The 27,998-nt window shown below is 32.0% G+C and overlaps 1 protein-coding gene across 2 annotated transcripts; it reads right to left on the bottom strand.

Annotated features, from left to right (window-relative positions):
* Nucleotides 1-27,939, bottom strand: LOC114327604 (probable isocitrate dehydrogenase [NAD] subunit alpha, mitochondrial). Of its 2 annotated transcripts, none has more exons than XM_028276275.2 (6): nucleotides 27,776-27,939; nucleotides 27,291-27,458; nucleotides 11,543-11,721; nucleotides 10,393-10,608; nucleotides 6,045-6,294; nucleotides 1-585 (listed from the first exon to the last, which is right to left on the bottom strand). In XM_028276275.2, exons 1-6 carry the CDS (start codon nucleotides 27,797-27,799, stop codon nucleotides 358-360), a joined length of 1,065 nt encoding a protein of 354 aa, XP_028132076.1. In that variant the 5' UTR covers nucleotides 27,800-27,939; the 3' UTR covers nucleotides 1-357. The 2 variants fall into 2 exon arrangements, with proteins under 2 accessions (XP_028132076.1, XP_028132075.1); XM_028276274.2 differs by having other exon boundaries at nucleotides 27,543-27,855.
* Nucleotides 27,940-27,998: the final 59 nt, after the last annotated feature.

The raw sequence follows: 27,998 nt of genomic DNA, 5'->3' as shown, positions 1-27,998 counted from the left end.
TGAACAGGTAAATTTTTAATTCAGCAACGACACGTTTTAAATAAATATTATATAAATATGTTTACAACGGACGCAAAAATAAATAAAAATACAATCCTATTGAATATAAAAAATATCCAGGGGGTAACTTCAAGTTTCAAGTTTCACAGTAATAAAGAAATACTAGGTTGGACCTAAACGTAATGAGAAACTTTATTTCATTGATAAATACTGAGCATGTTACAAAAAAGACACCCTCGCTCGCTAGCCTACTACAAAAAAATGTTTTGCTTATTATGTACAAATATTATTAAAATCAACACACTAACGTCTATCTTCTTTAACGAGGGTCACTGCGACGTTTTTTCCTTTAGGGACTTATGCTATTTTCTCGCAGATGCTGTTCGTGAACTCTGAACATTTGGCTTTGCCTCCAAGATCGCCTGTTAGGTATTTGGCTTCCTTGATGGTCTCGAAGCAGGCGTTTTCGATTTTGGTCGCGTGGTTGTTAAGGCCCATATACCTCAGCATCATGACGGCTGAAAGGAGCAAGGCGGTGGGGTTGGCTTTGTCTTGACCAGCTATGTCGGGAGCTGTACCATGCACCTAAAGAAAGAGAGATAAATTAAAAAAAAACGCAACTACAGTCTCTGCTCAAATTATTAGACTTATCCTCAGGGTTGGCAGGTTTAAATCAACACGCTTGAAACCTTGGTTTAAACCAACTCAAAGCAAAAGCCACCGCAAAAGTACCACCGAAGTGGTACAGCAAAAGCCACCGAACTGGTGTTTTTATTTAAAGTTTTGAATACATCTGCCGTAAATGAAGAAAATGAAGATAAATAAATTTTAATTTTGTATTTTCAAATTTAGTTATTTTGAATATTATTACGTTTGAACAAGTTTTTTGCTATATTAATTTTTTGTGTGTGTAAATAAATATAAAAGTTGTTTCAATCATTTTTTTCATTGTATATTATTATTAATTTTATAAAATAATTTAGTCATTTTTAAAGTACAGTTATCCCTTGATAATCTGACAGATATGGGACCAAAGGGGTGTCGGATTACCGAAAGTGTCCGGATTATCGAAAGTGCCTACATATTTGGCATTGTTCTAAACGAATTAAATAAAAGTTTGGCACTACGTATTACTGTAGGTATATAAAACCCTATCGAACTGAACTTCTCACGGAAAACACACGAAATGAAGCACCCAGTAAGAATGAGATTCATATCGCGACACATTTCAGTACAAGCAGACACGGCAGCGACCTTGGCGAGAGGTGCGTCGGACTACCGAGCATGTTGGATTGCAAAGCGTCGGAGTATCAAGGGACAACTGTAATTAGACTTATAATACTGCGTATCAAATAAAACTGGTTTAAACTGAATAAAGCTGATTTAAACCAAAAAACTTGTTTTTTCTTGGTATTTTAGAAAAAAACCTTTTTTGCCAACCCTGCTTATCCTAGAAATTTCATTTTTTAATTCAAGCTCCTTATAAGTGTCAATAATTCACAATAATACAGGTTGCTGAATGGGTTGCATAGCAATTGATGAATAATCATATTATTATATACATATGGTGGAACTTTTTATTTAGGTTTGTTCGTAGTACGATCAGCAATCGTTGCCAACCATCAGGCGCATGCGCAGTTAAATAGCGTTCGCAGTTAAATAGACTACGAACGCGCATGCGTCTGATGGTTGGCAATGGTTGCTGATCGTATTACGAACAAACTATGAAGACCTGTAAGAAGGAGTGGAAACGCAATGCATCGTTTGTGGGTCAACTTTTCAACATCTAATTCAGCTTCCAGCAATCGCCGCTAGAGGCGCAAGTGTTCGAATAGATGCTACAAATACATTAGTTCTTATGGACTTATTTATTATTTAACTCATTTTGTTCATGTTTTCAGCGTAATTAGACATTAATTTATTGGTTGATTAGTGCTGAATTATGTTTTATGCCAAAAATAAATTATTTTAACTTTATAACATATCGACGTGTGGTAAAAAGTGTATTCTTTCTCTATACCATTGTAGATGGAGATGTGACATCAAATTTAAATTTGTCATTACTTTAATGTGGGACAGCTTATTTTGAAGCGGAAATATTTTGTCACATTATTATCTAACTGCCACATTTATATACCAATGGTATTTCAACTGCAAATGAATTGATATCAAAAAGTTTGTTAGTTGAAAAAATTTAACTGTACCTAATTGTTTTTAAAAAGTTATTTAAATTATTTGAAGTTTATTGATCAATGTTGTTTAAATATTCTTTTTGTATATAAGCTGTACACTCCCGTGGAAGTTATAGCTGTTTTTCACTTTAATGATCCGTTAAGACATGGGGGATCAGTCCACTTTTCTTCTAATCTGTCTCCTCAAAGCTTCTGGTGTGTCTTCGTTTCCGTCACTACTTTTCTCCACTCATTTCCGTTCTCAGTCTTTTTTTTCCAGTTTCGAATTCCCATAACTCTTAAGTCGTTTTCGACTTGCTGTTTCCATCTTGCTTTTGGTCTGCCTCGTGCTCTTGTCTCAGGGGGTATCCAGTTGGTAATAACTTTAATGGGATCATCTTCACTTTTTCTACTTATATGACCATACCACTTTATTCTTCGTTCTTTTGCTTCTTTCACTATGTTTTCTCCTTCCATCCATTGTTCTATTTCGTGGTTCATCCAGGGTCTTCTTTCGTTTTCATTTATTACTTTTGGTCCCAGAATGTTGCGCATTATTTTTCTTTCAAATACTTTCAGCTGTTCTTCTTCTTTTAACGTTAGGGTGTTGGTTTCTATGGCATACATTACCACTGGCCTTATGGTAGTCTTATATATTTGCATCGTTGTATTTCTGTTTCTTTTATTATTTTTTTATTTTTGTGGTAAGCTCATTTCCTGCTTGTAGTTTCTGTTTCAGGTCTATTCTTTCATTACATCTACTAATCAACGTTCCCAAGTATTTGAATGTATCTACTTCCTCAAATCTGTAATTATCTATTATCATTTGTGTTAGTCTTGTTTTCTTGACGATTGCGCTCATGTACTTTGTTTTTTCCATATTTATGTCTAGTCCTCTTCTTTTTGCCCCTTTTTCTATTTCAGAGAATGCCTTAATTAATAATCTTTTGTCCCGGGCTATTATAACGATATCATCTGCATAACCTACTATTTGTACTGCATTTTTATTAATTATTCCGTTATTTGTTGCTTCTTTTATTGCACAATCTAGAGCTGTAATGAATAACTCAGTTGACAGGGCATCCCCTTGTCTGACTTCGTTTTGGACCCTAATCTTCTCTGTTGTCTTTTGACCTAAATCTATTACTGCTTGTGCCTCTTTAATAGTCATTTTTATTAACTGTATTAATTTACCTGGTATTTTTAAAATGCTTTTTTAAAATTTAAAATGCTTTTTCTTTTAAACACTTCATTTATATTCTGAAAGCTTATATACACATCTTTAAATTCAGTTAGTAAAAATATATGTAAATTAACTACAGACGACAGTCTGACTTTTATAAAATTAATGTTAATTTTTGTGAAATATTTTGTCTCAAAAAATGCATTGTTTCGACAGAAAAACTTTCAAGATCCTCTTACTATTATCATTATAATTTTCAGGTTGAGCTAAAAATCAATAATAGCATAAACACAAATTTTATTTACACCGAAGGAAATAACATACAAACGAATATAATACAAACTTTAAATAACAAAGACAAATCTTTATAAAAAGTCTTGTATTAACTTTGTTAAGTTTCCTTTTAAATTTGTTATCGGAGCTATAACTCGATATAAATACTGGTACGAAGCAAGTTCTTTTAGTGTAAGCTTTCTTGGCACTCATATTTAATTAATATTAACCACCAAAACCAGTAATCTTAATTAACTACGAATAATTAATTATTTTTGAAATTTTCACATTTACTCCAATGCAAAACTAGCACCTATCTCTACGCCAACGTCGCCCTAGTGACAAACCAAGCAAACAGGCAAAATCCTGTACACAAATTTAAAGGTCGTCCTATTTCGATTCCTCTCCTCTGTGTAGGTCTCCATAGAACAAACCTATTAAATTGTCACAACTTAACTTGACAGATCGCAATAAAATGTGATTAGAATGTGCAGTACCTCAACTTTTTCCAACGCTAATTTTTACTTAAATAAGTAATTGGTAAATGAAATGGAACTAAGTAGGTCACATGGCACAGCAAAACAACGAAAGGTGAACGAGAAACATTGTACATTAGACCACGCATTGTTAGGGGACATAAAAAAAAATGGGAAGAAACTGGCACCAAACAGCACAAAACAGAGAAGAATGGAGAACTCATGCAGAGGCATTTGTCCAGGAGGGGATGCAAACAGGCTGAAGAAGAAGAGTGATTAGCAATTAACTTCAAATCATGAAACAAGACCATTAGTCTTCGATTGGAATTTTTTTCAGATGGATAAAAAAGATATGTGTTGAGAAAATCTCTTCTATTACTGCTCCATTTGAAAATACCACATTTATAGCTAAGAGAAATAGTAAGAAAATTTGGTGTCCCTCAATTGTCAGTTCAAAGATTGAATCAGAAACTATCAGACAAACGTCCTGTTACGTCGGTTCCATGCAACAGAACCTAAGGAGTCTTTAAGACAAGATTGGTTAAACAAGTGAATGAATGGTTTGTTAATGCTCACAAGGTCTTTATGCAGGATGGAGCACCTTGTCATACGGCTAAAAGCACTAAAAGTTGTTTGATAGGACCAGAAATTCCTGTATTACCTTGACCAGCAACTTACCAGACATGAACCCCATCGATAATGACTGTGAGTGCCTAAAAAAAATCTTGGTAGAGGAAGTAATAACAAAGAAAGTTCATTAACTATTTTTAACGGCAAATAAGCCACAATTTTACTAAAAAAATTATTTTATTAATGTTTCGACGTCCAAATCGGATGCCGTTGTCAAAATAGAAAAAATATTAATAAATTAAACAAAAATGTTGTTGCTTAGTAAAAAATTCTTCTAATAGTTTATTTAACCTGACTAATTTATATAGGCAATTCAAACATATATTATACATTTTAAAGCAGAAGACCTAATGATATTGCCAATATTTATGAGTTGCGTTCCTGGGACGACTTTTCTGAAAGATAGTTCATTCGATGACATGAAATCAACCCCAACTCAAGAATCTCCGTCACAAAAAAATCATAACATGTGATCTGTCTTTAAAAAGACAACCACATGCAACGGTGGCCGTAAAATTCTCGCGTTAAAGATTCCATAGTAAATCACGAGGGAAAACCAGGAAAAAATCCTCGTGATACTATCCCGACATCGTAAGTATGTATTAGGTCTTACTTTAGTTTACTCTCAAAACTAATACCAAATTCTGACCTTAATATACATATGTTGTTTTAAATTAAAAATAAAATTAATAATACATAGATATATAAATAATACTAAAATATAAAATATGTACTAACTCGATATGTTATTGACTTACTAATCGTGGTATTTTCTTTCTATTGACTTCCTCTTTTAGTATGGGTAACCACATCCCACTGCATTCTACCGAGGAATTTGCGATACAATTGGATTCATTTAGCATAATTAGAGCCGCTTCTTTGAATAAATAGTTAATTACAAAAATGCCACAAGAAAATAGCTTCAGAACAACATAAAGAAACTTCAGTTGATTGAGAGAATCATTTTTCATTGGAACCATAACGATCATTTAAAAGAAACAGCAACAAGATGCAAAAATAGCAGGCCTATGAGAGTGGTTGGTGATAATACAAAAAGGTTAATAGTATCATTTATGTAATCTCTTATTAATATATAGCACATAATATATAACATAATTATAATAACTATATTTGATTAAACAAGGATTTGCTAGAAAGTCTAATAATATGAGCAGGTATTGTACTTAAAGCGGTTATACAAGAAAGTAATTTGGATATCTGTATTTGTGGAGATTGTGTATGGTAAATGTATAATAAAAATGACAGATGATCTATGATTACATTATTTTTACGAAACAATCAAAATCTTACCGACTCAAATAGAGCACCGTTAAGGCCGATGTTACCAGAAGGAGTAAGACCTAATCCTCCAACAAGACCTGCGCACATATCAGACAAGATATCACCATACAGATTAGGCATTACCAATACATCATATTGGGTGGGATCTTGTACCATGTTCAGACATACTGTGTCCAAATATTTCTCTTCGAACTTGACTTCTGGATGTTTTTTTGCCATTTCCCTACAGCATCTCAAGAAAAGACCGTCGGACATGCGCCTAAAAAGTAATCAAAATATAATAACACAATTCAAATTTAGAAGATATATTATAATAATGATAGATATTAATGTATGCAAGGTTAAACCTGTAAAGTAGAAAAGATAAACAGAAGTATTCTTTTTCTCATGAGCATCTTTCAGTGAGTCACAGTTTTTCGATTTCTTTCTAACGCATTAAAGTGTATGTGACAGAAAAAACGCCTTAGAATATAAAATAAACAGGAAGGAGTCTGTCATATATCAATAACACCTTAAATTTCTAGCGGAATGGGCCATCTTGAACGTCTGTGGATGACTCATAAGTTTTTGTCAACGAGGTAGAAGGTGTTTGTGTATTGGATCAGCTGTGTGCATAGGCGTATCATCTGGTAAAGCTCCTGTATATGCAATCAATTAACTAAAGTTATTAGTATAATAAAATGTTATAGTCTAAGAGCTAGTGAACCCTTTGACTAACGGTCGTCCTGTAAGGCTAGAAATTTTTCTAGTGATAATTCATAGCACACCAAGGCTAAAAACCATGACCTGGCAGGCCTCAGCGGTGCACGTGTATCTACCAGGTGAATCGAAAAGTGCAAATTTAGGGGGTAAAATAAACTTTCTCCTGTAAGGTTTAAACTTAAGTATGTGTTTGAGTAAGTCATTTAAAAGAAATGTGTACAATGACAGGCGATTCTGAAGAGCATAAGACCTTGCCAGGCGAGGGGAAAGATTAGGGGTTTTTCCTAAATTTATTTTTTTTGCACCGAACAAATTTTTTTAAAGTTTTTTGAATCATTCCAAACAGAAAAGGTCTTTAGTAATTTTTCTCTTAAGTTAATAGTCTTTGTTATATAAGCGATTGAAAATTTTGAAAATTGCGAAATCGACCATTTTTAACCCTAAATCGGACATTTATCTGAAAACTTCAAAGTTGCCAAGGTAGGTAGATATTCTTTAAACATTGATTGATGAAATCCCAAAGAGTTTTTTGCAATACAATATCGGAAACCCCTTTGTTTTTTAATTGCTAATCAAGCGGACGCGACACTGTAGTATAAGTGGGGACGTTTGAGTTGGCATAAATTCATTATCTAGAGAATGGGCAAATTTCAAGAGCAATCCTCAGACAGGTCGATTTTTATTTTTAAATTAGGACTTTTTGGCATATATATAATACTAGTGACGTCATCCATCTGAGCGTGATGACGTAATCGATGATTTTTTTAAATAAGAGTAGGGGTTGTGTGATAGCTCATTTGAAAGGTTATTTAATTCTCTATTCACTAATATAAACATTAACATAATTATTTATACAGGGTGTACAAAATAATTTTTTTTTAATAAATTAACTTTGATTAAATTTGACAAATAGAAGAAAATTTTTTTTGTACACCCTGTATAAATAATTATGTTAATGTTTATATTACTGAATAGAGAATTCAATAACCTTTCAAATGAGCTATCACACAACCCCTACTCTTATTTAAAAAAAGGATCGATTACGTCATCACGCCCAGATGGATGACGTCACTAGTATTATATATATACCAAAAAGTCGTAATTCAAAAATAAAAATCGACCTGTCTGAGGATTCTTTTGAAATTTGCCCATTCTCGAGATAATGAATTTATGCAAACTCAAACGTCCTCACTTATACTACAGTGTAGTGCCCGCTTGATTAGCAATTAAAAAAACAAAGGGGTTTTCGATATTTTATTGCAAAAAACTCTTTGGGATTTTATCAATCAATGTTTAAGGAATATCTACGTACCTTGCCAATATTGAAATTTTTAGATAAATGTCCGATTTAGGGTTAAAAATGGCCGATTTCGCAAGTTTCAAAATTTTCAATCGCTTATATAACAAAAACTATTAACTTAAGAGAAAAATCACTAAGGACCTTTTCTGTTTGGAATGATTCAAAAAACCTAAAAAAATGCATTGTTCGATGCAAATAGAATAATTTTAGGAAAAACCCCTAATCTTTCCCCTCGCCTGGCAAGGTCTTATGCTATTCAGAATCGCCTGTCATTGTACACATTTCTTCTAAATGACTTACTCAAACACATACTTAAATTTAAACCTTACAGGAGAAAGTTTATTTTACCCCCTAAATTTGCATTTTTCGATTCACCTGGTAGATACACGTGCACCACTGAGGCCTGCCAGGTCATGGTTTTTAGCCTTGGTGTGCTATGAATTATCACTAGACAAATTTCTAGCCTTACAGGATGACCGTTAGTCGGAGGGTTCACTAGCTCTTAGACTATTATTTAACTGACTTTTCAACAAAATATTATATTAATACGTATTTTCTCTTGATCTATAGCTGTTTGTTTAACATCAAATATGTAATAAAATCGTTAAGAATTTCTTTTCTTTCCTCTTTCAAAGGTACGTCACTGGAGATAGAAAGCAAATCTGACAGCTGATCGCCATTTGCAACCTCCTTCCTGGCTCGAAGTCATTTCGCATTGTACTCCTTCCTGGTTTATTTTATATTCTAAGAAAAACGCACGTCGGTGATTACATTTCGTCGGTGACATTTATAACATTTATTCTAGTTGTCAATAGATGGCGCTGTAATCGAAAAAAAATTATTTACGAATTATATAATATATCTACGAATATAATCCGTACAATTTATAAGACTATACAAATCAAAGAAAATACTATTTTATAAATGCAATAAACACAATTGATTTGTTTTTATGCCAAATCGCAAATAAAATGTGACAACTGTCAGATTTAACTAAAATGTCATGTTAGAATAAATGTTATAAATGCATATTATCACGGACTTACCTTTTTTTCTATCATTTGTGACGCACTGAAAAATGCTCATGAAAAGAAACATAACTTTAATTTCCGTTGTTAATTCTTCTTTAATGAGACGCTTCAGGCCCAATTTATCTTACGACGGGGACAGGGACGTGGACGACACACGGCTGTCTTACGGGGCACGTTGGAGACTCGTCTGATATGAAAAGCATTGGCTAGTTTATCGTACAACGGAACGGGGCGACATTGGGGACGTGCGCCGTCCCGTCGTAAGATAAATTGAGCTTTAATACAGTTATAACAGATATTCTAAATAAAAAGTTAACTCTCGTTTCCTATTCTTGCCAAAAATGAAGTAGGTACTCTCGATAAATCGCAGTTTGTTACCAACGAATATATCTAGGGTGCTCGGGAAAAAGAGTATAAATCAAAAATGGTCAAAATATTATTTTTGCCGAAAAAGGATACTATAAAGGACTATTGGGACCGTGCAAGTTCTGAAAAGCGACACCTGGTTTCATAGCTCGGCAACATTTTTCGCACTTTTAATTATATTGGCCAATCATATTGGTCCTGGTTACTGGACAATTTTCAAGGCCACAGCCCAAAAAATTATAAGAAGAAAAGGTAATATTAAGGTTATGTTATTAAATGGTAGGTAAACAATTGTATGTAGTAAATAAAATTAATTATTAAAATGCACTACTACAAGCAAAATACAATTAATTAAATTTACTTTTATATAATAATTGCATATATCATATCAATATCGTGGAGCGACATATAATTTTTACAATTTAGAACACATCATTTGCGAAATCCCATTTTCTTCAATGACAGTAGGTATGAAATATACGTCAATTTGACAATTTCAATTGACAATGAATTATTTAAGAAAGTTGCAAGATTTCTCCGCTATTCGCGCACGATCGTTTCTCGTATCCCCTCCAAGTACTTGCACGCGGCGAATAGAAACTAAAGGACTACTATAAAGGACTATATCTTTACCTTGGTATCAAGAGAACAAGTCAATATGGTAATATAAAATAATAAAATTATTTGGCCGTAGATAAAATTAGTATTAGATTTGGCAATTAATTATCGTTTTTTGCTTCTCCTGAAAAGTTGATTAAATTGACTTATACTTCTTTTACTGAGCACCCTTAATAAACTTTCAGCGTCTAAATTTTTTGTTGTTACTTTTAAACGTTGATTACAAAATACTGATGAGTATTGCACTTAATATCACATCTACTGCGCATATTAGAAGTTTTATTGATAATGAACAAGCATTTGAATATGTTAAGTATAGTAATAGACTCGTGAGACTTACATAATGTTAGCTTTGTGTACTGCAGTAACTTTCTTTCTATTGTTCTCTTTGGCATATTGAAAAGCGAATTCAGCTACCCTCCTGGATGCGTCCTCTGTTATCAATTTAATACTCTGTACAACTCCGTCAACAATTTCGTGTTCAATACCAGAATATTCACCTTCAGTGTTTTCACGAATGGTCACAACATCTACATGATCGTACAAAGTTTTATATCTAAAATTAAAGTCAAAATATGAAAATTTCGAAAAAATCACAAATTAATATACCATGTGTCCAGTTATATTTTCATCCCATTTTAAGTGCCTATAACATCTACCTAAACGGCTCAAGATAGAAATATGCGGTTTTCGCTGATATGTTTTATTTTAGTAAAAGTTTTGTTTGAATGGATTGAATTTTTTATATCGCTTTCAATTACGAAAAAAATGGCGAATTTTTGAAAAAAAACGTTGTTGACTTTTTTTAATGGAACACCCTGTATATTTTTTTATAAATTGAAAGAACGGTCATTCACCTATCCAGCGGGGTAGGTTGTGATTGCGCGCAGCGGTCAAATACCTCCTGCGGTTCTCTCACTCTAATACCCGCAAGTTAGGTTTGGACCGAAGGGTTAGGTCTTCCTCCTTTCTGACCGCTGCGCGCAATTGCAATCTGCCCATCCAGCGACATGCTGAAATCCGTTGTCAAATAACTGAGTAATTAATTTTTAAAATCAGAGATGCAACGTAGAAATCACATAACTACATAACAGTTAAAATAACTAAGCAAATTGATACTCTGTTATGTGATTTCCACACTGCATCTCTCATTTTAAAAATTAATTACTCAGTCATTTGACAACCGATTTTAAAAAACTTTATATCGCTGGATAAGTGAATGACCGTTCTTTCAATTTACAAAAAAATATATACTGGGTATTTCATTAAAAAAAGTCAACGTTTTTTTCAAAAATCCGCCATTTTTTAAAGTAATATAAAAAATTCGATCTTTTCAAACAATATTTCTACTAAAATAAAACATTTCAGCGAAAACCGCATATTTCTATCTTGAGCCGTTTAGAAGTTATAGGCAGTTAAAATGGGGGAAAATATAAGTGGACACCTGGTATAATATTTAAATTATTGTTCTGTGGTTAAAATATCCATACCCCTCTAAACTTCTGCAGGGCCTAACGTTGGCATAAAGATTGAATTCTTTCCTGAGAGCAAGATTTAAAGATCTGTGTCCTTTTCCAACGGGGGTCATGAGAGGACCTTTCAGACCGATTTTGTTTTTGTTGACTGAGTCAATAGCAGCTTGAGGAATACCAAACTTTCCATCTGGGCCCTACAACAATAAAAACAGTTAATATTCACTAATTAGGTATACAGTTTTTATAACCAGATTTAGCCATACGACTCACACTCCCTCTAAGGGGAAAATTGACTCATCCCAGATACCTATTGAGCTCTGGTGGGACTCTTTCCTTGTTATCGAGCCCTAGGTGACTTGATACGCCGGAGTATCTCCCAAAAAGTTGCGTACGCATCTAGACGTCGAGAGTAGCACAACCTTCTGCATATTCTTGTAAATATGTCCATTTAGACCCAGCTTTTTGATGTTTTCCATGAGGTTCTTCGGTATGACTCCAGTAGTAGAAAGAACAATAGGTATTGTCTGAGTACTTTCCATTCTCCATTGTCTCCTTATTTGTATTTCGAGATCTCTATACTTAACGATTTTTTCGTTGTGCTTACCAAGCAGATTATTGTTCTCAGGTATCGCCAAATCTATTACAGTTGAGTCCGCGAGTCTTTACCCGTGCGTCATCATTTAAAGCATACGAAATAAGTCGGAAATTTATTTCACGTAACAACAACTGACAGAAAGTGGCTACTGTTCCGATTACGGGTTTTATTTTAAAATTTGACGTTATCAAATATATAGAATGTCAAATGTAAGTTTTGCTTCAAAATTTTTGTGCAGAATTACAGCTACATTTGAAGTAGCTTAATAAATTATTTTATTATTATTGATTAATAAATAAATAAACAATTTATAAAAAAATTCAATAACATATTTTATTTTTGTTATTTTATTCACTTTGACCGAAATCTAAACACAATCATTTCTTTACTGTGTGAGTGACGTTAGCTTTGTATGTTTTAAATAATAATTGCCAAAATATAATTATTTACCTTAAAATTTCAGAGCTCAATATAAAATTAGTTGTGAAAACAACTGTTTGTGTAATATAAAGAAACTTCAAAACGCAAAAATTAGACAAAAACCGCAAAAAATTCAACTGACTGACAGCCACAAAAATAAACAAAGCAGAAACGTCAAACAAATTGTGCTTAAAATATGAAAACATACCGAATCGTCTTTTTTTGTACCTATCTCTTTTCAATGCATTGAGTCTAGATGGTTCATAAAAATAACATGTGTTTTTACTTAATAACAAACGGCAGCTGGTTTGTCATGAGTTTTATGCGTGAAAGAGAATGATGCTAGATAAAAAGTTTGTGTTTTATCTCGCCAGGTATTAATGACGCACGGGTAAAGACTCGCGGACTCAACAATGTTGTTTGCCTAGAAGTTTATAAACTAGTATGAGATCTGGCCTATTATGTGCCACTCGTGAGCACAGTCCGATCCCAGCTTGTAGTTGTCGTTTTCAAGCATTCTGGCAGGGACGTATTGATAATAAGGGAGATGGTCGGTCTGAAGAAGTCCAAGTTTGCTAGCTAGTTCATAGTGAAGAATCTTTCCTACTGAGTCATGGCGTTCTTTATACTCAGTTCCGACAAACGCCTGGCACCCCCGGTAAGATGTTGGATGGATTCTTGAGGCATCAATGGATCCATATCGGCATTTGTCGTTTTGGACCTGAGGATCTTTGGCAATATACTTCAGGTAATTTCTAGTGAAAATAACTTAATCCTGAATGGCAAGTATGAAACCCTCCGTCTCGGGAAACACCTTTCCTGACGTCAACCAATAGTTTGACACTGAATTGTCGACATGTACTTGGTTAACCTCATTCAGATGCCGCCCATGCAGAGGCTTACCCATCCAGGTGCGCATTTTTTTTTGCTTAGATTGGTGGTTTATGCGCATTTCTTGTTTGTTCCCTCAGTTTAAGCGGTGTTGTGTCATCTACTGTGCATATTGCGTGATGTAAAGTAGATGTCTCAGCCTGCGCCTGAAAATAAGTTCTTAGATTAGTAACTTGTTTATCCAGTTGCTCGCCTATGTCCATGAGTCCTCTTCCCTCTAGATATCACGGTAATGTTGTTATCTCTACTGCACTGCGTGGATGATGTTTTTGTGCCTTTGTTAGAAGTGTTATTGCCTTTCACTGAAGGCTCTCAATATCCGTTTTTGACCACTTTACAATACCAAATGAGTAGCTAAGCACGGAAAAGGCCTTAAACAAATTTTTACTATTAAGATATGACCGATTTAGCTTTCTCACTCTTCGTACGAACTCGGAAGTTAGTTCGGTTTTCATTTGTTTATGATCAATTTTCCGTGTTTGCTTTACTCAGAGATATGTCATTTTCACCCAGGGCCTCGATGTTTTGGCCATCTTGCATATCGAAACCTCCTGGCTGAACCTTTCCCCTGACTCTATTTAAAATGCAGCACTTGTCTAGTCCAAAGTGCATACTGATGTCATTTGAAAAAGTTTCTATAAATATTATTATTATATCGTAATATCATAAACCAGTAACAAACAATTTCAAGATTTTTTTTTAATTTTATGTTCTCAAATGTTATAGTAATGCGGTAATGTTAAGCAATTTTAATAAACCAATAATGTGCGTACTACTTTTGCATTCATTTTACTTTCAAAATAAGATATCTCCTTTATAAGCTTTTAGAAGACCTTAACAGAAACTTCGTCAAAGATAACAACGACAAATTGTGGAAGAAAAAAGAAATAAATTGTTGGAGGAGACGATGTAAAGATAAATTTAAAAAATGAGCAACGAAGATACTGTTATTTATCTGTATGAAACAGATACTCAATAGCACAAAGGCTATAGCGGGATAAGATGGTCAAAATTGCACCAGGCTCGATTCAGTTTTGGGTTTAGCCATTCGAAAATGTATCATTGAAAACTCATTTAGTCAAATTTTCAAGTCCCTAGGTGCTTCTGGGGGTTCGCTATGGAAAAAAACGTGTTTTTTTGAAAAAAAAAATTTTCATGCGCTGTATTGCTGCAAAAAATCTGAAAAAATGAATGAAGGCGTATCTTAACAATACAAAGCTACCTGATTTTTTTCAGATTTTTAGCTTCAAAATTGAGCGCAGGAAAAATTTTTGAAATTTTCAAAAAAAAATTAGGTTATGTTGGAAACTTTTCGCCAACTTTAAAATATTGTTTTTTTGTGTATTTTTTCCAATCTTTCGAATGGCATAGGCATTATTATCATTTTCGACGTGGAAAATACCTAAGAATCGAAAAAACTGTTTTTTTGACATTTTCTGGTTTTTGACTCATAACCTCAAAAACATACAGCTAAATTAATGATCATTTCCATTTTTATATGTATTCTTACCTTTACAATCAAAATCAGCTAGATAGAACTTTTTTTTCCTACAGCATGCACAAAAACACAAAAACCCCGTTTTTTGGCGTTTTTACTAAATAGCCTCAGAAATAAGTAAAAAAATAATTCTTTTAACGTTTAAAAAATTAAAATTTTGTTGCTATCGATAGAATGTAATACAATTAATACTTAAATAAATGATTTTTTTGGTTTTGCACGATTATTTGAATTTCGTATAATACAGGGTGAGTCATGAGGAACTGTACATACTCCTACCTCGTGTAGAGGCCCCTATGGGGAATAACAAATGACCATTAAAAAGTATCTGCTCCCATTGTTTAATAATATACAGGGCAAGTTTCGCATTTTGACAGAAATTTGTATTCGTCATAATTTTTGAACGGTCAGATCGATGTGTCTCTTATTTTGGTCAATCGTTACACTATTACCGCCTAATCAACTGATTTATTCAAACTAGAAAAAAATCAGGTCCGACTTAAAAAAAATAGTTCGTTTGGGTCTTAGAAAAAATTTCACCCTGTATACGCTTTTTGAAAACTATAATATGAATTTTACAAATTAGACAAATAGGCAATTAAAATGACATATTTATTCTTTTCCGCGCACGATTACTTAATTTTTTATAAAAAAATCAAATTTGAGTATGAATTAAAAGTTTGGTAAAGTGAACCATAGATTTAAAAAAAAATAACTTTTATTACAAAAATTAATTTTTTTTTGAACAAATATTTAATTTATGTTACCACCCGATCAACTGAAAAAAAAAATCACGCCCGGATTTAAAAAATTAGTTCGTTTTGGTCTTAGAAAAAATTTCACCCTGTATACGCTTTTTGAAAACTATAATATGAATTTTACAAATTACACAAATAGGCAATTAAAATGGCATATTTATTTTTTTCCCCACACGATTACTTAATTTTTTATAAAAAAATCAAATTTGACACTGAATAATTAAAAGTTTGGTAAAGTGAACCATAGATTTTAAAAAATTAACTTTTATTACGAAAATAAATTTTTTTTGAACAAATATTCAACTTATGTTACCATCCAATCAACTGATTTATATAAATTAGAAAAAAATCAGGCCTGGATTTAAAAAATTAGTTCGTTTTGGTCTTAGAAAAAATTTCACCCTGTATACTCTTTCTGAAAACGCTAATATGAATTTTACAAATTAGACAAATAGGCAATTAAAATGGCATATTTATTTTTTTCTCCACACGATTACTTAATTTTTTATTAAAAAATCAAGTTTGTCAAAATCGGAATTTTAACCTAATATTGAAAAAAAAATGAAATCACGGTTTAACTCGCTACAACTCTGTTCCATTTTAATATTGTTTTTCGGAAATTTTACAGCACATAATTATCTCTTACCATTTTGAATATGAAAATTGTTGTAGAATTTCCGTCTTCTTATAAAAGTTATGAATTTTTAAAAATAAAAGTTGCAGATTCGTGAATTGCAAAGTTAAATCGCAAAAATTAAGTGAAAAAATTTAAGATTTATCTATTTGATCACGTCTATGTTAAACTATAGAGTCCAAAGAGAAGTGTTATGGGTTTTAGATCTAGACGTGGTATAGAAAAAAAATTGTGCAGCTTTTAATTTTGAGAAAAACGTTGTTTAACTTTTTTTATGGTAAAATTCCGATTTTGACAAATTTGATTTTTTAATAAAAAATTAAGTAATCGTGTGGAGAAAAAATAAAGTACGCCACTTTAATTGTCTATTTATCTAATTTGTAAAATTCATACTAGTTTTCAAAAAGCGTATACAGGGTGAAATTTTTTCTAAGACCAAAACGAACTAATTTTTCAAATCCGGGCCTGATTTTTTTCTAGTTTGAATAAATCAGTTGATTGGGTGGTAACATAAATTAAATATTTGTTAAAAAAAATTAATTTTTGTAATAAAAGTGAATTTTTTTTAAATCTGGTTTCTAGTAAATATTGTTCACTTTATCAAACTGTTAATTATTCATAGTCAAATTTGATTTTTTTATAAAAAATTAAGTAATCGTGTGGGGAAAAAAATAAATATGCCATTTTAATTGCCTATTTGTCTAATTTGTAAAATTTATATTAGAGTTTTCAAAAAGCGTATACAGGGTGAAATTTTTTTTAAGACCAAAACGAACTAATTTTTTAAATCCGGGCCTGATTTTTTTCTAGTTTGTATAAATCAGTTGATTGGGTGGTAACATAAGTTAAATATTTGTTCAAAAAAAAAATAATTTTTGTAATACAAGTTATTTTTTTTTAATTTATGGTTCACTTTACCAAACTTTTAATTCATACTCAAATTTGATTATTTTATAAAAAATTAAGTAATCGTGTGCGGAAAAAAATAAATATGTCATTTTAATTGCCTATTTGTCTAATTTGTAAAATTCATATTATAGTTTTCAAAAAGCGTATACAGGGTGAAATTTTTTCTAAGACCCAAACGAACTAATTTTTTTGAAGCCGGACCTGATTTTTTTCTAGTTTGAATAAATCAGTTGATTAGGTGGTAATAGTGTAACGATTGGCCAAAATAAGAGACACATCGATCTGACGGTTCAAAAATTATGACGAATACAAATTTCTGTCAAAATGCGAAACTCGCCCTGTATATTATTAAACAATGGGCAGACACTTTTTAATGGTCATTTGTTATTCCCCATAGGGGCCTCTATACGAGGTAGGAGTATGTACAGTTCCTCATGACTCACCCTGTATAATAATATCGTACCATTAAGGGTACCCTGCCAAAGGCTTATAAAAAAAATCAAAATTAATTTTTTTAACGTTTAAAAAATAAAATTTTTGTAGTATTCGATAGAAAATGTTGTCCCCTTATAAAAATGCTCGTTGTGGTTGTGATTTTCAAAGCGTGCTTAGATTAAAAAAAGCACGACACTTTGGTGCCGTACGAAACGAAGCGCTTCTAGCCACGTTTTTGAAAAAAACTCCTTTTGGGAAAACCAATCCCCAAGTACCTGCCGTCGAAGCCACTAACTACTTACATAATAAAAATATTTTTATTAAACGTTAATGAGGAATTATTATTTAAATAAATAATTATTAAATTATTTGAATTATTTAATTGATTAAATGGTGCAACGTAAAGAGTGCAGAGTTTTTAAAGGGATTAATAAATTAATTATTAAAAAGTTACTACACAATCATGAAATTACAAAATTCAAATTAATATACAGCATGGTGCAAAGAAAGGAATAAATTCGTTATTTAGTAAACTGGCGACTTTAGGAAAAATCCCGACACGGGTCGAGTGTGATACTAGTGACGTCATCCATCTGGGCGTGATGACGTAATCGATGATTTTTTTAAATGAGAATATGGGTCGTGTGGCAACTTATTTGAAAGGATATTCAGTTCTCTATTCAGTAATATAAACACTAACATAATTACAGGGTGACCAAAAAAAATTTGAATTAAATTAATTGACATAAAAAGAAGAATTTAAGTAATTTATTTACTTCAAATTATATTTTACTGCTGTTAGAAAACAAGAAAATGGTTGAGATATAAACATTGCTTTTCACTTAAATTCAATGTTCAAGCCAGCTCCTGCCAGCCACCTGTCTCTTGGAAGTTTGAACATTTAATTTAAGCGAAAAGCAATGTTTATTTTTCGAATAAACATTTTTTTCCGTTTTCTGAAAGTAAAATATATTTTGAATTAAATAAATTACATACATTATTTTTTTGTAAATTAATTTATTTAAAAAAATTTTTTTTGGTCACTCTGTATAAATAGGTAATAATGGTAATGTTTCCATTATTTTCAATCTGGTGGGATGTAGAGTAATATTTTTGATGTTATTTTATGTGGTATTTATTAGATTGAAAACTTAGTCTTTTCTAATAATGGTAATGTTTATACTACTGAATAGAGGATTGAATAACATTTCGAATAACCAAATTACAGTAAAGTCCCAGTGATTGGCTGTATACCATAGTTAAAAAACTTACACAGAAATAAAAAAACTTCGGTTTTTTATCATGGTATAAAATTCGGATCGCGGACGTTTCCCCAACTGTCATCATTACGACTAACTTCACTCGTAACTTTGATACGAGAATTAAAAAAAATATGCATTGAAATCATAGAGGTATATATTAACATAGAGGGAGCCTACCTTCCGCGCTTCCTGACGACAAGATCTCATGGACTGGTTTGCTGCATCTTTTTCTAACACATTGTATCGAAAATCTATGATGACATTCAGTGTGAATATAGGCACGGAAGAGGAGGACAACTGTAGCAGCTTTACTATGCGTAAGAGTGAAACAGCACTAATCCAAATAAAAAAGATGGTGTCGTCACTTCGCTCTGAATGACACTCTCTCTATGCTAATATATAACTCTGTGATTGAAATGATGCCTATGCCATTCGAAATAATGGACAAAAATTCACAAAAAAAACAATATTTTAAAGTTGGCGAAACATTTCCAACATAACCTAAACATTTTTTTTTAATTTCAAAAATTTTTCCTGTGTTCAATTTTGAAGCTAAAAATCTGAAAAAAAATCAGCTAGCTTTGTATTGTTAAAATACGCATTCATTAATTTTTTCAGATTTTTTGCAGCAATACAGCGTCTGGAAAAAATGTTTTTCAAAAAAACACGTTTTTTTCCATAGCGGACCCCCAGAAGCACCTAGGGACGAGAAAATTTGGCTGAGTGAGTTTTCGATTATATCTTTTCAAATGGATAAACCCAAAACTGAATTGAGGCTGGTGCAATTTTGACCATCTTATCCCGCTATAGCCTTTGATCTGATCCTCCTCCTCTTAAGTGCCTTCTCTATTGAGGTTGGTGATCAATATGGCAAATTTCTCTCTGTTATATGTATTACATATGCTTAATTTGGAGTAGTGATTCCAATGCCGTTCAATAGAACTATTAAGAGCAGCAGTAGATAAAATAAAAAGAACCAGGATTATAAACTAAAAAGGGGTAGTTCCCTGGATTGGCTCTATACCTTATAGTTAAACAAACTGGAACATGAAGTAAAAACCACTTCTATGTAAAAGGTATATTTACTAAAAATTTTTAGAATCCCAATGGATTCAATAAAATGAGTTCATCAGAACGTTTTCAAACCTATCGGTCCATCATCAGTGAATTTGAATACTTGCAAAATAGCCCCAGAACCAAACAATGGTTGTGATTATAAATAAATCTACATTATGTTGAAATAAATTTAAAATGGCTAAACGCCGATGTTCAGGGATTAAACCTCTGGGAACATGGTGAAACTCTACCCGAGGACCCAATCAACCATCTTCGGTCAACGATGACTACTAAGTCTAGACTAGACTACTAAGACTTAGTAGTCATCGTTGACCGAAGATGGTTGATTGGGTCCTCGGGTAGAGTTTCACCATGTTCCCAGAGGTTTAATCCCTGAACATCGGCGTTTAGCCATTTTAAATTTATTTCAACATAATGTAGATTTATTTATAATCACAACCATTGTTTGGTTCTGGGGCTATTTTGCAAGTATTCAAATTCACTGATGATGGACCGATAGGTTTGAAAACGTTCTGATGAACTCATTTTATTGAATCCATTGGGATTCTAAAAATTTTTAGTAAATATACCTTTTACATAGAAGTGGTTTTTACTTCATGTTCCAGTTTGTTTAACCAGGATTATATTATATAAACATGTTTAGAAGAGTGCATTTGCATTTGAAGAAGAAGAAACATCCTGGAAAATCTAGTCAAGTAGTAGATAACATTCTCAATCATGTATTCAATATGTATTCAACGAGATTAATATTTACTGAATTTTTTAATAATACTATTAAACTTATCCAAAAACGAAATACATTTCTAGACATAACTAAACATTTTATGTCAACAAAGATTGTTTTTATAAATAAATAATATCTTTATTCTATATCTATTAACTAATAAAGATATGTGCATTAATGAACCACTATGCAGCCATCATACGAATGTATGCAAGAATAAAATATTGTCAGATGCGTAGAAATTATTACTGTTTTCATTTAATAGCAGTTGCATAGACATAAACGTTGATCATAAACCTTTTAAAATATAAACATGTGAAATTGATAAGAATTTTTTAATTTGTAATATTAAAGGCCGATTTCAAGGTTTCTTTCAACAAATGTCGTTGATCATTTAATATTTTTTCTAGTAATTGTTATATTAGTGAATGTTAGTAATAATAATGCTTTTGAAGGAGGTTATTATTTTTATTTTCTTTATTTTTGTGGTATGATCCGGTTAGCAGATTGCAAAACTGAGAGAATACAAAGAAACAACTTAAAACAATGCAAAAAAACTTTCATTTGTTGGAAAAAACCAATAGCAAAATCTGCTTCACTCACAAACCATATTATGGTTTTTCTGCTTATTATTCTTCTTTATCTAGTGTTTTCCCTAGTCCATCTTAGGACATATACCTCCTCATTGTATGGACTCTGGTTTTTCTGATATCATCGAACCATCTGGTCATTGGTTGGTCTCGTTTTTTTTCGATTGACATTCTGGATTTTTCCCTTCCCTGTTGTTGATGGTCTTCTATTTCTGGATCTGAATAGTTCCTCGTAATATTTGCCCTTATTTCTATTATTTCACTACTATTGATTATCATCTCACCATCTTCATTTTTCAGTTATGTTTATTGTAATTCAGATTTCTTTTACGACTGTCAGGCTTTTCTCTTCTAAATAACTTTCTGAGGTTATTTATTTTTCTACATATTCCACTGTGTTTCCCTTTCTTGGTCTCGCCAGTTTCGTTTTTTTTTTTCAATTAGATTTTTCGTTTCTTCATTTAATTTTTGTCTTTTGTTCGAAATATTTTTCTATGCTACTTCTTTGGCAGCAGATATAATTGACTTTCATTTTCTTGGTCGCGTCATTTAAGGAGGCTTGCCTTCATTATTTATATTATTATTATAATACTATCCCAGATTTAGCCATACGGACCTCACTCCCTCTAAGGGGAAAATTCACTCATCGATACCTACGGTATCAAAAGGATTGAGCTCTGGTGGGACTCTTTCCGAGTTATCGAGCCCTAGGTGACTTAGTATGCAGGAATATCTCCCAAAAATTTTCGTACACATCTGGCCATCAAGAATAGAACAGCTTTCTGCATGGTTTTATAAAGATGTTCATTCAGACCCAGCTATTTTATGTTTTTTAGGAGGTTCTTAGGAATCACTTCAGTAGTAGAGAGAATAATAGGTATTGATTCATTATTTATTAATTTGATGTTATATGACTTATTCCTTTATTGGACAAAAAGAACAGCACCAAAAATATTGATCTTTTGAAAAAAAATTAAATGGATGATTTAACCATTTAATTTTTTTATGAATAAATGAATTAATAAACATGCTCTTAATTTAAGCTAAAAGTATGTACAAAAATCGCAAATTAAAAAAGAAACATCAAAATCCATCAACCAATTCCTGTGATATGGTTTGGTTTGTAATGAAAGTTTTGAAGTTACCTTGAATTTTTTATCACAAGGATTTGAAAGATGCTTCCACTCACTGCTACTTAGGGCCAGTACATTATGTCCCTATTATAGCTGGTTAGCTAACCGGGGTTTAATCGGGACAGAAAATACCGGCCCTAAGAAAACAGACTAAATATGTGCAATTATATTATTATTATAATTATAGGTAATACTTGATTGCATTTATGAATTCTGATATTCTTAGGGCCGGTATTTTCTGTGCCAATTAAACCTCGGTTAGCTAACCGGGGTTTAATCGGGACATAAAGTACCGGCCCTTAGTCATCCTCATTTGAGTATCATATTTGAAAGTTTGCTAACGAAAATCTTATTTATATTTTTCAAACTCTGCACATAAAAATGTAAATGTCTTATCATTCAAATGACTCTAATTAGTTTTCTTAATTGTTATAAACAAATTAGTTGTGAACGAAAAAAAACTAACGTTGACCCAAATTACCCCTAGGATATCTTTATGTTAATCACTTATCTATCAAATGACTCTCATAATTAGGCTTCCTAATTATTGTTATAAACAAACTAGTGAATTATTTTTTTACATTCCCTATAATTTTAAAACATACTGTGCCGAAGTCCTAGGAAAAGTCTATTTCTTTGAGCTAGTATGAACATGGACAAAAAAAAAGTTAAGTAAGGAAAAAACAGTAAAGCAGACAAAGCATGACAATTAGAATAGCACAACTTGAATCCAAACACACCCAAAAAGACGGTTAAGAAATACAAAAATAAAAATATTTATTTTACATACAGTAAGAAAAATGAAAGAATACCCATGAACGAACATATAAAACACGCTGTATTTTCCTGTCACCGTGTCACAAAGAAAATTGCTCAGCGCAAGTACATGTAATAATAATTATTACATGTACTTACGCTGGCCAATTTTTTGTGTGACACGGTGACAGGAAAATACAGTGTGTTTTATATGTTCCTTCATGGATATTCTTTCATTTTTCTTTTTCCTACTGTAAATTGTTTCATATGTCACAAATTTTCTCATACACCATAAACTTATTTCTAATCAATAATTACATATTTACAGGATCTTCTGAACTTAGATAGTTGGTAGTCAACAGACAATATAACAGGGTAGCAGACAATATGGCAAATAATATTCACATCTGTCGAATTGACTTTCATTTATTCAGTTTATTTTTGCCAAATCACCAAGGATGGATATAGCATAAAAACTTATGCAAATGATAAAATTGTTTTATCAATATGGGTGTTCCGTTCAACACATTCAGCACACTTTGCCCATTTTAGTCACCATACTGTGCTTACCAAGAGTACTATTAATAGTGTGGCAGATAAATTTGAATCAAATGGTTCAGTAAACAATCAACCAATATCCATACGGCTTTTCATTCACAGTCATTTGTTTCGAGCTTCTGTCATGTGTCACATAATATTAATTTATGTACGTCATACGTTATTGGTATATAAACAATACAAACCAAAGACGTATGGTGTAGATATATCAATATTATGTGACACATGACAGAAGCTCGAAACAAATGACAGTCGATGAAAAGCCCTATTGAAGAAATATAAGGATGAAACATAATAACAACATTTTACCAAAAATACGGCTGCTATCTGTGAGTGTGCAGGAGAATCTGAGCCAGTCAATTGCAAGTAGCTCCCAAGAGCTCAGCCTTTCACAGACCACAACAACATATCTGTCAATATCACTTGGGCTTGTACTCCTACAAAATTGAACTGACCCAGGAGCCGAAGGTATATGACCTTAGGCAATGACATGTGTTTGCTGAATGGGCTCTGGAGTAGTTAAAAATGGACCCTAATTTTCATACAAAAATCGTCTTCAGTGATGAGACCCATTTTTAAACGCTTTTATTTATTTTAATAGTTTGCGTCAAATCTTTAGGCGTTAATTTGAGTGCCTTTTCTCCAATGCAAATGAATGAAAATGTGCAGACATATGCATTCGCGGGAACAATACACGAATAATCAATAAAAATTTTTTTTATGTTTATTAATTGTTTAAATAAAAAAAACGATTTTAATGGAAAATGCTTAAATTCTCTTGTTTTTTACAATGTAAAAACTTGAAACTTTTACGGATTGTAGCTAATGATATGAACTATACACAATTTCACTTTTTACGTTAACTGTTTACGTTATGCTTCATAAATAAACAATAAAGTTTCAAATTTTTTGCCGATTCCGACTACTTTTCATGTTAGTACATCATATATTATGTTTTATACATATTTTAAGAAACATGACAATATATTTTAATGCTTGAAAAGTGTAAGAGTAATAAGTAAAAAATAAAAAAATATGAAAAAAAATTTTTTAAGAAACGCCTTTCTTTAGTACCTGACTAAAATTAAAAATATTATATAAAAAATCAACTGAAAAGCAAAAAATAAAAAAAAAATTGAAAAAATCTAACACGTTCGTTAAAGAAAAGCGTGGGGCGAAAACCGTTTATCCGATGAAGACGCGCCAAGCTTTTCTTTGACAAATGTGTTAGATTTTGTGTAATACCTATCCAGATGAGATCCAAGGGCATCCAATACCTCCCAAAAAAGTAATTTTTTGGTGTAGTTTTTATGCTGGAGATGTCATTAGTCGATATTTTGTTGTCAACAACATTGATCAGGACATCACCATTCATGGCAAATGCTATAGGTTGATGATTACCAATTTCTTTTGGCCTGAATTGATTATATGGACACCAACAATATGTGGCTCTACATGATACATGCTCTGCATGGGCGATTTAAGGTATGTTTATCTCACATGGAAGTGATGTGAACAGTCCCCTGTCACTGTGTGATTTGATCCTGTTAGACCTTCTCTTATGGGATTTTCATAAGTTGCTGGGCTTTGTGAGTAAGGCGTAAACCACAGCGATAGCCCTCAAAACCAATTTAACGAATGTGCACATTCCAATCAGTTAGTGTGCGCCTCAGTTATGCCATGGAAAATGTTTGATTTGTTATATTCTATACATAATGGCATAGAGAGGTCTGTTAAATAAATAAACAATTTCAATATCTCACACACACTTTGTTTTATTTATACAAGTAGGGTCAATCGGGGCTAATATGAAACAAAAATGTAAACTTTGCAATATAACTTATGATCTATTTGCCCCAAGACACAAACAAAAATTCATTAGTATGTATCTTTGTGTCCTTTACAAGTTGGTGGTTTCAAAAATGTTTTTTGTCATAAAATAAAAGCACAAAAAAAATAAAACTGCATTTCACTTTAGCCCCATGAAAAGGGGCTATTATGAAACAGCAATGGGGCTATTGTGAAACATATACTTAATTGCCTTATTACAACCATTAAATTAATCAAAAAACATATCAGCATTTAGCTGTGTATGTAAACTTTCAGTACCTACTAACCTACTACCTTATAACTTAATTTTTATACCTACATTTTTTTTGCATTTTATCACTTTGCAACTATATTGGCCAATTAACTGATACATTAAAACAACAACAATAAGATAGTTAAATATGGATTTAGGTAGGATTAATCTCCATGGAAATTAGTAATAACAATAACAGTTTACATTTGGAAGGTTTTTATAATTCAAAATAAGCAACATAAGCTACAATACAGAACTGGAAAAATGAATAGCTGAAATATGAACAAATTTGTGTATAGGCCTAAGCCTTTGCTAACTTCAGTCATTGTTCATACACATTGACACTTCCAGGGAATACATATGTAATTTTTCTGGACTTAAAAGTGGTTACTGGATAAGGTAGAACCGCAATTATTTCCATGAAATCTATATTGAAGATGTCACCTTCCTTATATACAAATTCCGTCATACAGCTGACTGAAAACTTCCAGCTGAAAAAATGCCTACCTTTGACACAGAGTAAAAAAGGAAGAAGCTGCATGAATAAAACAAAAAGAAAAACAAAAAGACATAACTATTTTGTTTTTAAATGTGGTAGGCGGATACAAATTTTATAATGTAGAATATTTTTGCTTAGAGTGTGTTTTGAAATAATACTGGAGAGTGTTTCACATTAGCCCCAAACACTGTTTCATATTAGCCCCTCGACTTTGGTGGATAATATTTTAGGTTTGGTCAGAGTTAGGACAAACATTTATAGCTAAAAATGCTCATTCACTCTAATAGAATGCATTGTAATTAAATGATTGTGTTTTTAAATGTATTTTTTAATGCCGGAGAAAAAGTTTTGGCATTCCGATTAAAAGTTTTTTTCCTTAAAATTGCAAGTCTATGATTTTTATATTTTTCTATACACAGTTAGGTGGATTTTGACTATGTTTATGGGGTTTAATTAATTAATGTACTAGCTACAAAATGACATATACTCCACATCTTCATCTACTAAAACTTTAGTTATTTACATGTTTCAGATTAGCCCCAATGTTTTGTGTGTTTCACATTAGCCCCGATTGACCCTACTTCCTATAAACTTTTGAAATGATCTTATTATTTTCTTTGAATTGGAAAACGTTTGGATTATATTGATTTTAAATTCACTTTATCCTCCAGCAGGCGGGTAAGGGGTGTCAGGCCTCAGGCATATATTGGAGAATTCTCAGAGGACTGACTGTAAATATGTAATGATGTATATGAAGATTAAAAAAAATTTAACATATCAAACATTTTTATGAAGTGCTACACCACTCGAACTATCTCGACTGTGCACAGTTTGGCAAGTTTAATGCGTTCAAGTTAACTCGAACGGGTATGAAGAGGATATGAAGGTTTAAAAAAAAATTAGCATATTATGAAACATTTTTTACTGACAAATTTACTTACCCTAACGGGTGTCACATCTACACTTTCCCATTCAATAGGCACGCTGGCAGTTTGGAAGATTTTCTGCACAGCCGCTGAAATTTCAGGACCAATCCCATCACCAGGAATAAGTGTACATTTTTTAACTTCACTACTAAATAATCTGCTACCCAAAGCTTGTGATGTAGACTAAAATAAAAAAGTGTCAGTTTACAGATACATTAGGGCTTCTTGAAATATTTTTTCTACCAATTTGGTTATATAATCACTTACTAAATCAATTTCATTTGGCTGCCTGTTTGAAGGGGTTCGATTAAAATAGTTTATGAGTTTTGTCCATATCGAGGTTTCGGTTTTAATGTTAGATAAATTTGTAAAAAGTCTCATGGTGAAGGGGTACCAAAAAATCACATGCAGATAGGATTTTTTAAAACAGGCAAACTTAATTTACTGCTATTATTACCAAAAAAAAACAAAAACGTTCATGTATATTATTAAATACTCACAATTTTCCTTAAAATATTTGCCATTTTAAATTATTTTTAAATATTATCAGAATTTTAGGCCCGTCCCGTGTCCCCCTTGACAAGTGAAGAAACGCGAAGTTAGTAACGTTAGTGTCAAGAAAAACGTCTTCTTTTTTTAAACTATCGCCTAAGGTTTACAGTTCTTTATTATTTTATTCTATTCTATTCTATTCTATTCTATTCTATTCTATTCTATTCTATT

This window comes from Diabrotica virgifera, chromosome 1, assembly GCF_917563875.1.
Source record: "Diabrotica virgifera virgifera chromosome 1, PGI_DIABVI_V3a".
NCBI lineage: Eukaryota > Metazoa > Arthropoda > Insecta > Coleoptera > Chrysomelidae > Diabrotica > Diabrotica virgifera.
This window is presented reverse-complemented; position numbering and strand designations above follow the sequence as displayed.

Excerpts from the sequence above, each read along its gene's own strand:
- LOC114327604 (XM_028276274.2), bottom strand. The coding sequence starts at position 27,656 with ATGAGACTTTTTACAAATTTATCTAACATTAAAACCGAAACCTCGATA. Across the intron at positions 10,609-11,542 it reads CCCTGCAGAAGTTTAGAGGG|ATATAAAACTTTGTACGATC; the intron begins GTATGGATATTT and ends CTTTAATTTTAG. Across the intron at positions 6,295-10,392 it reads GTACACAAAGCTAACATTAT|GCGCATGTCCGACGGTCTTT; the intron begins GTAAGTCTCACG and ends ATTACTTTTTAG.